The sequence below is a fragment of the Petromyzon marinus genome, chromosome 41, assembly GCF_048934315.1.
Source record: "Petromyzon marinus isolate PM22_M1 ecotype Great Lakes invasive population chromosome 41, UKy_Petmar_22M1.pri1.0, whole genome shotgun sequence".
Lineage (NCBI taxonomy): Eukaryota > Metazoa > Chordata > Hyperoartia > Petromyzontiformes > Petromyzontidae > Petromyzon > Petromyzon marinus.
In genome coordinates this window covers 2,749,657-2,766,975 of record NC_133707.1, presented here as the reverse complement: position 1 = coordinate 2,766,975, position 17,319 = coordinate 2,749,657, and the positions used below count along the sequence as shown (strand labels likewise).

Here is a 17,319-nt window from a genome sequence, read left to right as displayed (position 1 = left end):
TTTATTATTTTATTGTTTCCCTTCAACGTGACTTTACCGAAAGAGCTAAGAATATGAATTACTGCAGTCACGAAAGCTTTAAATAAAAAAATTACCAATGTTTTTAACGTAAAAAATAGAGCTTTAACGAAAGCATCTCTCTGGATGTGGCATGTTCGGGTTGTGAAAAAGTGAAATGCCTCTCGAGATTAAGAGGAGATTGCTGTGTTTAAGAGTGTGCTATTATATGTTAGGTGGAAAACAAAACGCAGACAAGAATGTTCATTCAAAGTTCATTTATTAACAAAACATTAACACGGTCAATGTTCATCAAAATTAAAGTACGTAATTAAATACCCTTAACTTCTCGTGAGCGGCCATCCATTGAGTAGGTACGCAAGAATCTGTCAAAACTTGATCCCTCTCCCCATCCCTGTACGCACGCGGACTTTTAACCCCCCCCCCCCACCTGTGTACGTACAGCCTGACGCACCCCCCACCCCCCGAATCCTATAGAACGGCCGATATTTAATCCTTGCTTAAACGATAAAGGAGTAATAATATTAACGTGGTTTAAGCAAACAGATAGTCCACCGCCGGACTATCTAACTCATTTGAAGGCCAATGTAGACAAATTCTTATCGAGGCTTCACCCCCACCCCCCCCCCCCGTTTCCTATGCGTACATTGTCAGTAGACCCCCCAGACGCAAGCGTACGCGTTTGGGTTACCCCCCCCCCCTCCATGCGTACGTATTAAATGGATGGCCCCTGGCATGATTTCAGATCATCAATTTAAATAACGCATTTAATGGCCACATAGTACGCAACTTTCTTCACGTAAACACGAGCTCAGCTTAAGCTGGAACACTTTGATCTGTGGTGGATCACCCAGTTCCTACCTCACTGCGCTTCATAGAATTCAAAGTCAAGCAGCTGGGTGATTTATGATCCAGATTCTCTAATTGACTCCTCGTCACTTGCTCATCGGTAGTTAGTCGCCTCCCTACCACTCTTCTATGGCTATTATAATGGTTCCTTTTCCCGTGAACTTCGCTCATTGATTCTCCCCACCCATGTTGAAGACTCGGTCTACCAGTTTGAATATTTCCTGTCATCCACACTGTTTTCAACCATCACCCTGCAGGTCACAAGACTCCTCTTTCTGTTGATTCCCCTGCAATACTTCCCGCTGTCTCTATTCCCGAGCTCGTATAACCTTGCTGAATTCAATAAATGTGTTAACTGTGGTAACTGTCATACATTTATCGTGGCGTTTGTTCCTGATCATTGATGTTTTGTGCGTGTGTGCTTGTGTTCAGCAATTGTATAAGAATAAAAAATAAATATTTTTGAAAGTCTCTGTTTTTAATGCATATACGCTCATAGTCCCTGAGAGCCTCTGCACTTCACAACTTGCAGTTGCAAGTTCGTATCTTTGGCTGAGTGTCACTACGCCAATTAAAAAGGTTGTGAATTTAAATCCCAATCGGGGTTGGCTCAGTAACTTTCATCGAAAAAAAAAAGAGTTCCACTTTGTGTGAAGTCTCAGTGATTTTTTTGTATGGATAGTCTAGGCCCTGTCATAGGAACTGTGAATTTCCACCACTGGCTCAGAGCTGCTGGCAGAGATGAGCACCACACCTTACCGGGGAGACACTTAAGCGTGGAGGCAATAATTCGTGTATACAGTTTGCTTTCAAAGATCACTGGTAAATGTGAATGCAAAAAATAATTCGTGTATACAGTTTGCTTTCAAAGATCAATGGTAAATGTGAATGCAAAGCTAAAGGTAAATGTTAATAAAGGTGCAGCCCTGCAATCGATTGCTCACGCCACTGCTGGCAGAAGGGGCCTTCACTCGAGGAAGTTCATGACAGCCCATCGAGAGAGGAATTTGGCCCACACATTACCCCACCACACACGACCTGCCGATCGACGATGGTGAACCCATTCATACTTCTGGGTGGACAAAAGGTGGAGGGAGCTTTAGAATATATGTCCCATTGTCTCAGTCGCTGCGCCAGAATAAACCGGCGACCTCCGAATTGCAAGTCTGGTGTGCTAACCTTTACACCACAGCAGCATTCAAAATATGAACGTTACGCAGATACAAATTCAGCGAGTGCCCTTTGTTAATGCTCTTCTCATACTCGCCACATATCTAGGAGACTGGGCATGTGACAGGATCCTATTTGAGAACGAACATGCGGAATAAGAGCCAGTGAGGGCCACATGATTATATTCCTGAACACAATGACTCCGTAAAACATCCGGCTCATTAATTGCTTTACTGTTTAAATTCTATGAACGAGTTCTCCCCACGTCCATCTACTTCCCCCTTCTGGGGTTGCAGCTCATCACCTACTTTACTGTGGCCATATGTTCCGCAGTTTCCGGCTTATGATCCATTGCTCTTGCATCATGGCAGTCGCAGAGAGCTGCAAACGCCACAGTGAACTAATAACCAAATTTCACATTGCAAAACGAGACACTATTCTGTCATTGGTCTAGCTGGACGAATTCGTGTGGCCAGGTCGTGATCTGGTTAGACTGCTCAGTTCACGATCAGTGGGGTTGAGAGTTCCAATTCCTTGACAGGGGCTGACCCAGCTCATTTACCACTGTTATGTGACGTGCAGCTCTCTCTCTGTCTTTTGCGTTTTTGGGGTTCTAGCGCTCAGTTGTTCGGCAGGGTGTCCGACTTTTTTGCTCCACGCGTTTGGAGAAGCTCCCAGCACGTGGAGAAAAACGTCGGATGTCGAGACTAGGAACACGGTACAGCCCAAACACACATCTGGCAGCTGTACAGCACGACCAAGAACACCTGTACAGTAGTGGTAGTATAATGGTGGGGATGGCCTCTGCCATAGGAATGTGAAATATTGACTACTGGATTATAAGCCATATTCATTATATAAAAAAACATAACTTATTTATCCAGGATAGCCATACTGAGTCCAATGGGCTCTTTTTGCAGGAGGGTCCAGCATTGGGGTTTAATTGAACAGTTTTCAGCCAATTAAATGAGTGCTTGTACTCGTGTGAGGAAACTGGAGCACTCAGAGAGAGGCCACGCTTGTGAGGGGGCAACACTCTATCCCCGTACAGGTGGAAGTAGATGGAGATTAGTTTACTTTCTGGACTGCCTTTCTCTTGGAGAGCCAGGGTTATGGCACCAGTATTTTCCAGCGGCATTTGTTTCAGCAAGAAAACTCTGGATCGGTGATCACCTTGTTGGTCTCATCGGCAAATTTTGGCTTTTTTAAACGAATGCTGTTCGGTTGCCAGAGACAATTTGGGAAGAACACTCTCATCTAAACAATGGAGCTCGGTTCAACGCACAAAAGCAACATGGTTTACAAACTCGTGCGTTGTTGCCACCACCAGAGTCGAGCACTTCGCATTTGTGTGAGCACGCAGATAGTTTCACTTTGAACTGGAACGGACTGGGGATTAACTCCTGCATTGTGTACGGCTTGACCACAAAAAGTCACCAAAAACAAATTCCGTTTTTTGTCCACAAGATTGTCCTGGGACTTCGGTCCTCGAATACGAGATTGCATTTCATGCCACTGTGCTTGTGCCTGTCGCTTCATTTCTACTGGTTAATATTGACAAGCAAAAGCGTGAACCATTATGAAAACATCATCACAATATTTAACAGGTCAATTAATATTGGTCGCGAAAGCCTACATGTTAAACTAAGGTCAATTAAAATCAATTTTGCGATCGTGACGTTACACGCGTCTGAGAGATAAAAAACAACATAGGTCTGTACACATTCTTTTACGAAACACAAACGTTGCTGTAAATCTTTTTTTTCTTCATACAAAATACCAAAAAGTTACCCACAATAACTGTTCTAAATAAGCTGCACACAGTAACAATGAAACCATCAATATGAAACATTGGAAGTCACACACATACTCAATTTATAAAACAGCCTTGACTGAATAAATAGAAAATGCACCGAGCAATAGCATGCACATTAAATCGTTGGACACCATCACTTTTGCGGGGGTTGATGAAGTGGGACAGTACAACACTAAGCACCTACGTTGATATACAGAGCGGTGTGCTAACCGTTCCACCACAGCAGGAGAGGTTACGTTTGATATGCAGGTGAGCGAGACTTAACCTTGGGTAATCTCACTTCCTTCACAAACACTTTAAAATCTATTTGTCGAGGGTGGCATTTACCCTAGACGAACCCCACAAAGCACCTGCATAATAACGTCAATCCTAGTGCAGTGTACGGACCCGTGCATTGGTTATGATTTTAAGAGAAACAGCAGCAAAGCACGGTAATTGTAACTGTCAGGCTTGGAAATCAGCCAGTGAGCACCCTGGTGTAGGTATTATCGGGGTTCATGCTTGCCAGCTCGCTGCTCGTTTATAAATGCCGGAGTCTCAAGACTCGTTGTCACGAAGACCCTGTTTGACAAGTTGTTATCGTTTTAATGAAGGAGAATATTACAGTATTACCTCGCTATTCACGAACTTGCTAACCGCGATTTTGGCTATCCGCGATTTTGGCTCTCCGCGAACCGCATCTGGAACTATACACGACTGCATCGAGAGAGAGAGAAAGTGATGACATACAGTGATGATATAATTTCCATGTATTTAATAGCTTATTTACGTATTTAGTGAAGGTAATTTATTAAAAAGATAGTTTTCTGTGGGTCAATATTATTACCCGCGAAATTTGCTATTCACGAGCATCTCCGGAACGTATTCCTCGCGAGAACGAGGGAATACTGTATTGGCAGAATAAAAATACATATATGAATGCTTATACGCTGCAGAGTAAAAATACAACCGACTTGCTCTGCTAATTTCTACAGACATAAACTTTCAGTCTCTCTCTCTCTCTTGTGACCTGTGCCAATTCCTTACTATCTGGTTGGCAGATAATAGGTGCCATGGCCACTGGACCTGCCGTAATGTAATGGTCATTTAGTCTTTTTGCAATATTTTCAAATTCAATCCTCTAAACATTCTGATCGCTTGACATTAATTGAGCACATCGTCACAGGCAGGCGTGTTTAGTTATGCCAGGCCCTATCAGGGATGATTTTAAGTAAATTATTTTGAATGCATATTATTAATAATTCAATTCCTTTTTTAGAGTTAGGACTTTGTCAGTTTGAAAAAAAATATTTTTAAAGTCAGTTTATTCCATTTTTCAGTATTAAAGTTCAATATATATTTTTTTTATCCGTGGCGATTTAGTTATTGTAATTGCTAATGAGACACTTTAGCATTGTCATTTGATAACCAATGCCTGAATTTAACAAAAAAAACAGTGTAATGTTTTAACTCCTTTAACTATGTTAGAAATTGCCACGGTTTCCCTACTTTGCTCAACGGTGAGCATCATAAACCACGCGGCGCTGAGTAAAAGCAGGCCACTGTGTACCGGCGTTACCTTAACGGGCTAGAAATTAGGTACAACACTTCACAGCGCTTTCCCATTTAAATGGGCATGGGAAGGTGCTTAGCCACTGAGGCAGTGGTGGAAATTCCACATTCCCATGGCTGGAGCAAGTTTTTTCCAAAGGACAACCACTGTTAACTTTCCAAAAAGTGGCACTTTCTGTCACAGCCGCACGCGTTTGACGGGATGAAATTACAAGGTTCCAGATTTCCGCTTGCAAAATAAATAAAAATATTACCTCAGCAGATTCTCACCTGGTTAAATTAAATACATCAATTTAATTATAATCATGCAGTTCATTATGAAATTAATAACATTATAACATTAAATGGAGACTGAAAATAGAGTAATATCTATGTAATGGGAATGAGTGGCTTTGTGATTACATTTCTCAATTAATTGGCCGTTTAGCAATGTGGAGCGGCTGGCTTTGACTGCAGCCGTCAAATTTGAGCGTTCATGAGTGAGGCAGGGCGCTGCTCGTGTGGCAGGTACATGTAGAGCCATCTCTGGATGCGGGAGGAGTCCTCCGCCGGCTCCATCAGCATGGGTCCGTCGGTCTCCACGTGGTTCAGTCCTTCCTTTATCGTCTGGGTGATGTTTTGTACAAGCAGGTATGAGGTGACGATGCCAAAAGCCTACGGAAGAAAGAATGAGCACGCTCTGTTATTGCACGGTGCAGCGGCTTGCACGCTGTGTTGTTGGTGGCCTGACTACGATTTTAGGTCACGGTGAACATCATGGGCGAGTCATATCTGAACCGGTGCCTGCATCCCCCCCCTCCCCTTTCATCAACCTGCACTGACCAGTTCGTGAAGTATGGTCACAAAACCATCGTCACTCTTGCAAATGAGACTATCCTGGTCTGCAGAAAAAATCTCATCGAGTTAAACAAAAGTAAAACTTGAAACCTCCGATGACCAACACCGCTTGGCAAGGCCTTCATTCAGCAGTGGATTGACAAAGGGGCTGTACATTCGTGTTATTGTAATAGCATTCAACACAGCAAGCGATGTGCATAACCACGTGCAAAATCACCATGTACCATTTCTACGATAGACACCAGATGGCACCAGACACCAAAGAAATTCACCACAGCACGGGCGATGGTTGCTCATTCATGAAAATAACATTTCTGTTCACGGAACAACTCTGCAACGAGGACACACCTTTATTTGAACGCATTACCTTTGAATTTCAAGGCGACCGGATGATAGTTCAACAGTGGCTTATCCAGTGAAAATTTCTATCAGAATCCAGTACTCTCAATGCATGTTGATTCTAAATGTGGAGGGAAACACCGCAACCCCGGGGAGACAAACACGCAAACTCCAAATATACAACAGGCGTCAGGGTCGTGATCGAACCCACGACCTCCTGTAAACCAAGCGAGGTAGTTAACATCTCGCCACCCGTAGCGATGAAGGCTGCCATAGCGCTGACACGAAGCGTTTAAATTCTGGGTTTATTTTTTTTACATTTTATTTAATTAGCAAAACAGGGAAATAGGAAAAATGAGCTGTGACTTGGAGCCAACAGTAACAGGATTGAGGAGAAGAAACGTCAAAAAAACAAATGTAAGGTGCACAGCCAAAGTGTTATGCTTCAGTCATTCATTGAGCTGGCTAAAATGCTAGCTGCGGGAAAGGGCCCAGACGCACTGTCAATCGTGGATGCTCCAGTGCAGCTGCTTTCTTCATACATCTGGTTTAACCAATTTGTCAAAACGTGGTTTCTGGTGCTCCTGTCAGTTTCTTTGAATTGTAAAGTCAGACTGTGGCATTGGGAGATTTGGAGCAGCTACCCGGGTTTTATTCAATGCAATCACATTAGAGGGAATGGAAGGTCTGGATCACCCGAGTCAACATGCTGCTGCCGCAACCCTCACTAGGACAAGCGGATTGAGAAACGAACGAACATAAGAGTTTACATTGTTTCAATGTGGTCACCAATGTCAACGTAATCACCATGGAGTTTGATATCTATCCAAATTTTGCCTTTTCGCAGGTAAGCAATGTCCCGATTTGGTGCTGCAGTACAGCGCTTGACTCGGTCACAACGTTGTTTGAGTTCACATCACAGCCCGGGGTTCTGCTTTAACCCATCGAGCACCCTTCCGAAATTATAAATTAGGAGACACACGAACGAGGTTGCATATCGGAAGTTGGGGAACTTCTGAGTCAAACCAAAGACATCAGGAGTGTTGACCCAGTGAGGTCTCGAACGCTAATGTGATGGCGTTCTGAGTCAGACGGTCTACTTCTTCTCTGTGCTGTTTTAATTTAATTAACAGCTCTGGCCAAGGGTGTTTTCTTTCACACACCACAGTCTGCTTCATTCAAACACTTCCTGAAATAGCAGCATTAACATTTTGCATTCGTGTCCCAAGAGACAACCCATTTGGGCTGGTCGTAAAAATGGACTGATTCCTCTAAGCCCCATCTCAGTGGTGAAATAGATTTCCCAGGCGACTGTTGATCTCCATAAATATCATCGGCTCACGCAGGAGGCACATGTGCCGATGTCTGGCATTGGTGGGAGCGCTCATTTACACTGCTGGGTTGACACGCCTGGTGGATGGGTAGGAGGGGGGGGGGTGTTAAGAAACATGGCCAATGTTTCAACTGCCGCGTCGAGTCGAACCAGCGACCTTTGGATCGCAAGTCGAGTACCTTAACTATTACACTAAGCTAAAAACGAAACTTTTACATTTTACCAGGTAAGGCCTACTGAGCTGTATAAACTATTTTTCAGAAGCGACCTGGCCACAAATGATAGCTCAACGAAGTGGCTTATAATGTGGAAATGTATAGCAGCCAAATACTCCAAAAGCATGATTAGAAATTTGGAGGACCCAGAGAAAAATCGAAGCGACCACGGGGAAATTGTGTAAACTCCAAATAAACAGGCGTCAGGGTTGGGATCGAACCCACGATCTCCTGTATACCGGGGCAAGGTAGTTAAAATCGAGGTAGTTAACATCTAAGAAATACTCTTTGGTTCTATTGGGTAAAGTCACGTAGGTGAAAATAAAATAACAAAAAATCACGACGTTTCGGCCACAACACAAGCGGCCTTCATCAGGTGAAGGGACGAGACTGTCTGGAGGACAGCGCTGGAGTGTCCTCCAGACAGTCTCGTCCCTTCACCTGATGAAGGCCGCTTGTGTTGTGGCCGAAACGTCGTGATTTTTTGATATTTTATTTTCACCTACGTGACTTTACCCAATAGAACCAAAGAGTATGGATCCTAGCAGTCTCGAAAGCTTTAAATCTAGAATCTAAGAAATATATGATTCATAAAAATGCGTAAAATATTAGTTTGAGCGTAAGGTTATAATCTTACAGACATTACAGAATATTGGAAATTGCGGTCTCGTCAAAAAATAATGACCACTGTGGTGTTATGGATCAATTATATCCATAAGTTGACCTTAGACCTTTTAAGATGGGAAGCAAGCGAATGCACGGACCGTTAAAATGTTACACACTGCCACCAAGCTCTTCGTGACCCCGAGTGTCAACAATTTAATGTTATTTATCGTTCACAATTACATTCGGTGGCACACATCTGAAAGCCAGCGCTGTGGAGGAAGAGGTTGGTGGATCCCGAGGATTTGTGCAACTCACTTGGAACAATCTAAAAATAGCACCACAGAGAATGTTTAGTCACCTTGCTTCATGAGGCAAGTAATTGTGGTCTTTTATGGTTGGTTCCTTTAAAAATCCAATATCGCAACCTCTGACCTTGGTCAAGTGGTTTTGTACAAACTCCTTTGAGATGAGGCTCACTCAGACCCTCGCCCTGTCACTCCATTGTGTAGAGGCAAGGCCAGAGGGATTTGATAATTCGTGCGTGAGTTATAACCTTACCAATCGTACTGGCACTGCTCTTAAAAAGGGAATCCACCACATCACCTACTGCATGAGCGTGTGAGTGGACTGGTATTGACTCTCATCAACTTCAAATAAAACTCATAGGAAGCCACAGGGGGCCGGTTTGCCGGCTTATGGAACTGAGTCTGCACTGCTGAGATTCATGGCCAAGAATACCAGGATTACTACTCTTTGGTTCTTTCGGTAAAGTCACGTAGGTAGAAATAAAATAAAATAAATCACGTTTCGATCGCTTGTGTTGCGATCGAAACGTCGTGATTTGTTTTATTTTATTTTATTTTCTACCCACGTGACTTTACCGAAAGAACCAAAGAGTATGGATTCCTGCAGTCACGAAAGCTTCAAATCAATACCAGGATCTCCACCAATATTTTTTTTTCCAAATGAGTATTGAAGCATTGGCGCTCATCTCCTGTTTACATCTCTGAGCCAGTGGTGTAAATTACAAATTCTTATAGCAGGGGTGAGTGGATCCATAAGATAGCAATTGACTTCCCCAAAAAGTGGTACACATTTAATAGATTCTGAAGAGATGGCGGGCTGAGTCATCACCCCCCCCCCCCAACCAGGATTTGAACTCGCAACATTTGATTGCGAGCCGCTCGCTCTACTACAAATTAAGTTACTATGTAGTGAGATTGATGGTGTGGGTCAGGTAAGGCTGCCATCTTGGAGTGTAAGATGGCAGCAGCCTTCACGCGGCCCACTCTGTTAAGTGAGAAATCCCCAACGAACGTCATCAACGCGGCGACCGACTATCAATCTTCCGGTCACTAGAGCAACAACACAAGGCAGGTTCAGAATTTCGATGACCGTAATATAAAAGCTAATCATTTGATTATATACTCATACCAGTCAAGCCAAGTTTTGAAGAAGTACGGGCACTGTTGATCATTTGTGGAAAGTTCGGATATCACTCGTCACTGATGTTAACTGGGAATAAAATTTCCGGTCGCCAGGTTCGGACAGCAGTGGGCTAACCACCACGACATCGCTCCCCTCTCATACTATTCATAACATTAATAAAATTCACAATTTTGTTCTCATACCGGTGACGTCTTCGTTGAGAGAGAAAGCACAGGAGGCTCGCGTATGGAGGGCGACATCCTTGCAGCATTTAAAGTTACTCTTGCAGGAAATGAGCAAAGGAAATTGAGCTGTTCTGAAAATTTCGGCAAGATGACATTTATTGTCATTTTGATGAACGGGTGGGGCAAGGGGGTGACTGCCCCTCGTCGGTGGGAATTCTCTGGGCCACTGTGATATTGCTTCGAGGGCCGCTGACCGTGAAAGGCATTTCTATCCCAGGGAGGAGTTCAGGTTTCCTGCAAACTGCCGTGAGACCCGTATCAAGAGTGGGGACGGGCAGTGGGACTGGCAAGTGTGGCTTTCTGAAAAAAGGAATATGTTGAAATAAACATGTGTCTAGGATATTGCGAGAAATTACCTTTGAGGCTTGACATTTCAACTTGACAAAGCAATCCCGAGAGAGGGAGAAAGGTGTTGTGGTCTTTGATGAATATAACACAAATCGTCTTATGATTGTTTCCCCGATCATTACCATCGCCATCATAATTATTTTTTAATTCATGAAACACCTTCACTACAAAGTGAGTTGTATATATATTTAAAAGATGTGATGTATTCCAACGACCTATATTGCAGCAGACCTAGGGGAACCATATGTAAGAACTGACCAGTCTAAGTAAAAAAAATGTTTGACAATATGAAGACAAAGATCCCCACCTAGCCACGTGGTCCATTTATCCAGGAAAGCCCAAGTGCCAGGTCTATATGGTCCTGCATTGGGATGTTTGGTTAATTAATTTTAATGAGTGTGGTGAAATGTGTTGCTCGTCAGCAACTATGAAGGCTAGCAGAGTGTTTGTTGAGTGTCAGGTGAGTATCACATCACCTCGTCTGTATGATGGGCTGCCCTCTATATTTTGTATATTTATATTCATAAGTTTATTATTATATTTTTTTATTAGGAAATACGCGTTCCAGATTTTAACACGTGAAATTTTGGATTGATCAGAAAATGTCGCGATGAAAGCGACGTACACATCCACGACACGTGACATCAGGTGACACCTTGTCTGCTAGCATGAAGACACGTTCATTTATTACATGACAAAAATTATCAAATAAATCTGAATGGGAAAAAGAGGTCAAAATCGTCCTTAAAAAGCCAAAATCCCATAAAAAAATCTGAAACTCATCCGTAATGTACACACTTTATATATGTTTGTCTGACTACACGTTGCCACATAGGCACAATCGGTGGACGGTAATATCTGGCCAAATGGGTCCAGCTTTGGAAAAAGGGCAATACGTGACACTGCACGCCAAAGTGGGATAATGGAGCCACAGTCGGTGCACGTAGGGCGCTGAGAGCTTTGCCTGCAGCAGAGGCAGCCGTGGTGCCTGGCCCGATTGCCACCGCAAACGGGCCTGGACCCCAGCCCAGCAATAAATTGCGGCCCCCCCCAACTATGGCAAGAGATTACTCAGGGCCGTACATCACGGCGACGGCCAATGCGATTGTTCAATTAGCAGCCCGGGGAAGCACACAACCAAATAAATATGAGGCGGGGTGGTATGAGTGCCGAAAAAAAAAGAGCAAAGCGGTCTGCCGGCCGAATTATGAATGCGCCGCAGTGATTGAAGTGTGTGTAAGTGCGTTTGTGTAAGCAACAACAACAACCGCCATTCGCCACTAAGTGGCGGTGACGTCACCACGACGCTTGTGCCAGGCTATGTGCACCCTGAGGCCACGTGAAGTGTCGAACGCCCGCTGGCAGGAGGTCACGGGGCAGACCCAGGTGCCACGGGTCGACTGACTGAGATGACTGAGATGACTGGCTGATGCACCACCTGTGCCCCCTACTGTGCCAACCTGCTGTGCTTTAGCCACCCGGCGCTCCGCTCGTTGTTCTGAGCGTCGCTCCTCCGCCCTCCGTTGTTGTTGGAGGGTGACTACCTCCAACTGCCCAGTAGCATCCTTCACGAGCCTCCTCCACAGAGGCCGATCTTGACACCGCTGGTACCAGTCATCGGCAAGTCCACTCAGCTCCACGTCCTCCTGTACCACATCACTCCATCTCTTCTCTAGCCCGTGCCGCGCCCGCTTAGCCCCCTCAATCCGGCCGAACAAAAGCTGTTTCGGCATGCGGTGGCTGGGCATGCGGGCTACATGACCCAGCCATCGCAGCCTTGCCTGCCGGAGGAGCTCACCGATGGGACCCTGCCCAGATCTTTCAAGGATTTGTGAGCTCCTCACACAATCCAGTCTGGTTAAACCCAGGATGGATCGTAGGCAGGCCAGCCTAAATGTTTCTAACCGGCGAAGATGTTCCATTAGGGGGGTCCACGTTTCGCAAGCGTAGAGAAGGGAGGGAATGACCGTGGCCGAGAAGACCTGAAGCTTAGTGCGGAGCGACAGACCAGGTAGCTTCCACACAGCGTTACGCAACCGATGAAAAGATATTGCCGCTCGACTGATTCGGAGTGAGACCTCTGCTGTTAAACTGGAGCCAGTCATAAGCACACTGCCCAGGTATGGGAAACTCTCCACTCTCTCCACAACTGCCCCATCACCGATTGGGAGTTGTGGGGGTGGAGTGTCCGATGGTACAAAATACCCAGGCAGGTGCTTAGTTTTGGTGGGGCTGATGGTAAGGCCCCACCTCTTAGTGGCACGCTCCAGTCTCAGCAGCAGCATCTCCAACTCCTCCTCAAACCCCAATTGTGTAAGCAAACACACTTACACACACGCACACATGTCGGGAGCGGTTGTGTAGCGGTTCGCGCTCTGCGCTACGAACCCAGCGGCCCAAGTTCGATTCCCACTCACAACCAACACCAGTGACGATGATCTGAATTGGTCCTGCGTCTCCTCCTCTAGGTCGACTCAGCCTCAAATGGGTACCTTGTGCGGTGTGTAAACATCGCCACTGGGGAAACAAAGGCAGCCGGGCGTGGTGCTGGCCACCCACCCCCTCGTGTGCAGTGCCGGCCTTCATAGGTCCTCGCTAACAGCACTTGCCCCTACAGTCTGTTCAGGCTATACCGGGGATCTTTGTCTCTGTGTGCATACGCATGTTCATCTTGCAGGCGTGAATATACTATCTGTGTGTGTGTGCTTGCTCGCTAACAGCACTTGCCCTCACAGTCTATTAAAGGCTTTCTGGGGGATCTTTGTCTTTGTGTGCTCGCAGTGGGTGAGTGTAATGGTGAGCGCACTGCGCTATAAGTCCCGCGACCCAAGTTCGATTCCCACACATAGCCAGCATCAGTGACGAATATCTGAATCGATCCAGGGTCTTACAGAGATGTATTCAGCCTGAAATGAATACCCAGTGGGGTAATTGTTGGTATTGGGGAGACAAAGGCGGCCGGGTGTAATTTCGGTCACACCGCCCCCTCGTTTCACCATGCTGCCATTTATAGGTGCTCCCTAACAGCCCTTGCCCCAACAGTCTGTTAAAGGCTATAAGGGCATCTTTGCTTATTGTGTGGAGCAGTATTCCTGTGATCCCAGTGACTTGGTGTTTTCAACTGCCAGCCACGATGCACAGCTGTGAATTGATCCTCCTCCTAGGTAGGGTGCCATAAATGAGTGCCTGGTGCAGTGTGTGAACATCAGCACTGGGGAGACAAAGGTGGCCCAGGTCGCTGTGCCGGCCTTAAGCAGTGCTTGCCAAAAGCACTTGTCCCTCCCTACATTCTGTCAGGATGAAAGAGGATCTGTTGGCCACTTGTTGCCATGCTGCTGCGGTGGTTGTTCATTTCTGTGTCTGTCATTGAAGGGCTGTCTGGCACGGTGGTCGGAACACGTTTCTAGAATCCCAATACATTCACGCTGGTGTACGTCGGCTTCTGTAAATTGTGGATTTGGGCAATGGCAGCAGCAATGAAAAGTCCCCATTTTGAGACATTTCAAAATGTTCGATATCTACAAAATGTCACCTTACATGGGAAAGAGAACTTTAACATCTCACCCAACAATATCGTGAAGCAGCAGGAGTGGCACAGTGGAACCCATGCAATGTGAATCTGTGGCATTCTGCTAATCACGAGGCAATGCAGTCACCAAAAAAACCTCCCGTGTAGCCTTACCAGACTCTCAGGGCAAGTGCTGTTAGCGAGCACTTAGGAAGGTCGGCGAAGCACACGAGGGGGTTGGTGGCCAGCATCACGCCCCGGCCGCCTTTGTCTCCCTCGTGGCGATGTTCTTACACATCGCGCACCAATTACTCATTTCTGACTGAGTCGACCGAGGGGAGGCCCAGGACTTGTGCAGAAAATCGTCAACGATGTTTTGCCGTGAGCGTGAATCGAAGACGGGTCGCAGGGTTCGTAGCGCGATGCAATGCAACCACCTCAACACGAGAGAGAAGAGTGCGGTGTGTGTGTGGTTCAGGCCTCATCAATAAAAAATGGGTGAATGAAACGGCTCTTGGTTAATTCATGCCCCTACGTCGCACAGGGGCCTCGCTGTGGCCGCAGTGTCAGCCAATAGAACAAAATCACCCTAGGCTGTGCGTGGTGGTGGGGAGCGGTGGCGCACAGTGGTTATAGCGCACCGCACCCACAGACCCATCCGCTGGAGTGTAATTGTCCACAGCCACGGCTAACGTCAGTGGCAAGCGATACATGACGTAGTTCTAGGCCTCCCTTAGTGTTACTCAAGTCTTTAATGAATAGCTCAAGCAAGGTACATCGGCACTGGGGGAGACAAAGGCGGCCGGACGTGGTGCTGGTCACACCATCCTCTCATGCTCCATGCTGGCATTCATAGGGGCCAGCTAACAGCACACGCACCACGAGCCTGCAAAAAAGTCTACATGGGGGATCTATGTCTTAGTTTCTGGAGTATGGCTGGTGAAGTGCTTTGCACACTGCACATTGATCCCCTTGACCGTTCAATTCCTCGTCATTTACAATATCTTCTGAACTCGTCCTGGGTCTTCCTTAGGTTGACTCAACCTTCAATAAGTACCCTGGTGTGATGTGTAAATATTGGCACTGGGGAAGCCAAAGAGTGGGCTTGGGCATCGTGCTGCCTTTTACCATTCCACAACAACACTTGGCCCGATGAGAGTTAAAACTATACATTTTTTTTGTGTAAATGTTATCAGGTAAGGCCCACTGAGCTGCTATATAGCTCTTTTTCAGAAACGACCTGGCCACAAATGATAGCTCAACGAAGTGGCTTATCACGTGGAAATTTAAAGCAGCCAAACACTCGAAACGCGTGTTTCTAAATGTGGAGGGAAACACCGTAGGACCCGGAGAAAAATCCACGCGACCACGGGGAGCAAGTGCAAACTCCCAATATACAGCAGCAGGCGTCAAGGTCGGGATCGAACCCACGACCTCCTGGATATCAGGCGAGGTAGTTAGCAACTTGCCACGGTGGCGAGATGTTTTACGTCTGAAAGTGTGACCATCGTGCTGGTCCTTGTTTACCTGTGACTGATTAAATGTCAAGGTGGCAAAAGAGACTTTGATTGAGATTGGCACCACCCCCCCTCTCTCCCGTCCTATTGCGCTCCCACACAACGCGTTGGGACTCCTTCCTCGAGTCCACTGCCGTGGTGCAGTTCTCATATCGGGCATGCAAATCAGCGTGTCAGGGCCATCGCGTATGCATTTGCAATAACCTTTTAATTTCTGCAACAAAGACTTACGACGGTTCGGCTACACGAGCATTGACTTAAGAACGGGCGGAGCTGGCAACGGTGCAATTTCAAGCACCATTGATTTTATTTAACTTCCTGAAACTTTGTGAATTACTGAGCAACATTTCTATTAAATGATGCACAGTAGAGCGCTGCACACGGAAACAATGCAGAATGGGAGCTGTACGTGCGTGAGCATTGTATTGAGCCTGTGACCGCCCAGATCTCGTCAAGAGCTCTCGGAAGCTGAGCAGGAGCTGAGCCTGGATAACGCTTCAGGCGAGCATCATACGCAACATGTGTCGTAGCCTTCTGAGGAGCTAATGTTGTCAGCAGATGGTCAGACGTTCCAAATGCGTTGTTGTACTGTGTTATACTCAACGTCTATGCGGCCCACCTGCACCAACCCGCACGGAGAAATGCGCTTCCAACAATCCTCCACGACCCATGTGGCGTGGATGGGCCCGCATCGAGCAGTGGATTGAACAAGAGGCTGCACGCGAGAAAACGTGCACACCCGTGTGGATTGTATAACGATGACTTATTTACTGACCCCTCTTCACTCCCTGTTGAGCATAAGGCCGCAACAAGCCCACGCCATGCCGGATGGTCTTTAGCAGCTTTCTTTGCTTCACCCCAAGACAGTCCCCCCATGGTCTTTAGTTGTATCGTGATTGGAGAGTGTCATTTGGCAACGGTGCTGACCTCTGAAGCCACGAGCTTGGGAGTAGATAGCAACCGAGTGGAGGTGCCAGGACCATTGGAGGGCCCAAAAATTAAATTATTCACGGGTGCTTCACGTTGCTGTAACTCTCATATGCCGGACAAGCTACTAGATGACTCTGTTGTATCATTGCCCTGTGCAAGAATGAGGTTAATAGACAAGTTACAATTTATATAATTTGAGTAGTGTTATTCGAATGAAGAGTTTTTTTTTAAATATATAAAGTTGATTTGAAATTTAGTGTACCCCTAGTTTTGCAAGTGAATCAGGCGGCCCTTTGAGCTTCCTGGGGGACCTCTGCTTATGTCGAGTGTCACCACTGGGAACGCGTTAAAATTCCACGTCTCAGTTAGTGAACCATGTGATGATAATAATGGGCGCCATGGTGGCGAGATGTTAACTACCTCGCCTTGTATGCATTAAGTCTTCGGTTTGATCACGACACTGATGCCTGTATATTTGGAGTTTGCATGTTCTCATCGTGGTCACGTGATTTCTTTTCTCCGGGTCCTCCAGTTTTTCCCTGCACATTTCAAAACGTGCGTTTAGAGTATTTGGAGGCAATACATTTCCAAACAATAAGCCACTTCGTT

General features: G+C 46.1%; 1 protein-coding gene across 4 annotated transcripts in view; it reads right to left on the bottom strand.

Moving 5' to 3' along the window:
- Nucleotides 1-260: 260 nt before the first annotated feature.
- The window catches only part of LOC116950935 (tetraspanin-15-like), a 311,303-nt gene continuing 294,244 nt past the window's right edge, over nucleotides 261-17,319 (bottom strand). For all 4 annotated transcript variants that reach the window (XM_032969122.2, XM_032969120.2, XM_032969121.2 and 1 more), the window contains one exon: nucleotides 261-6,058. In XM_032969122.2, coding sequence (XP_032825013.1) covers nucleotides 5,864-6,058 — 195 coding nt within the window. In that variant the 3' untranslated portion in view covers nucleotides 261-5,863. The remainder of the gene's footprint in view (nucleotides 6,059-17,319) is intronic.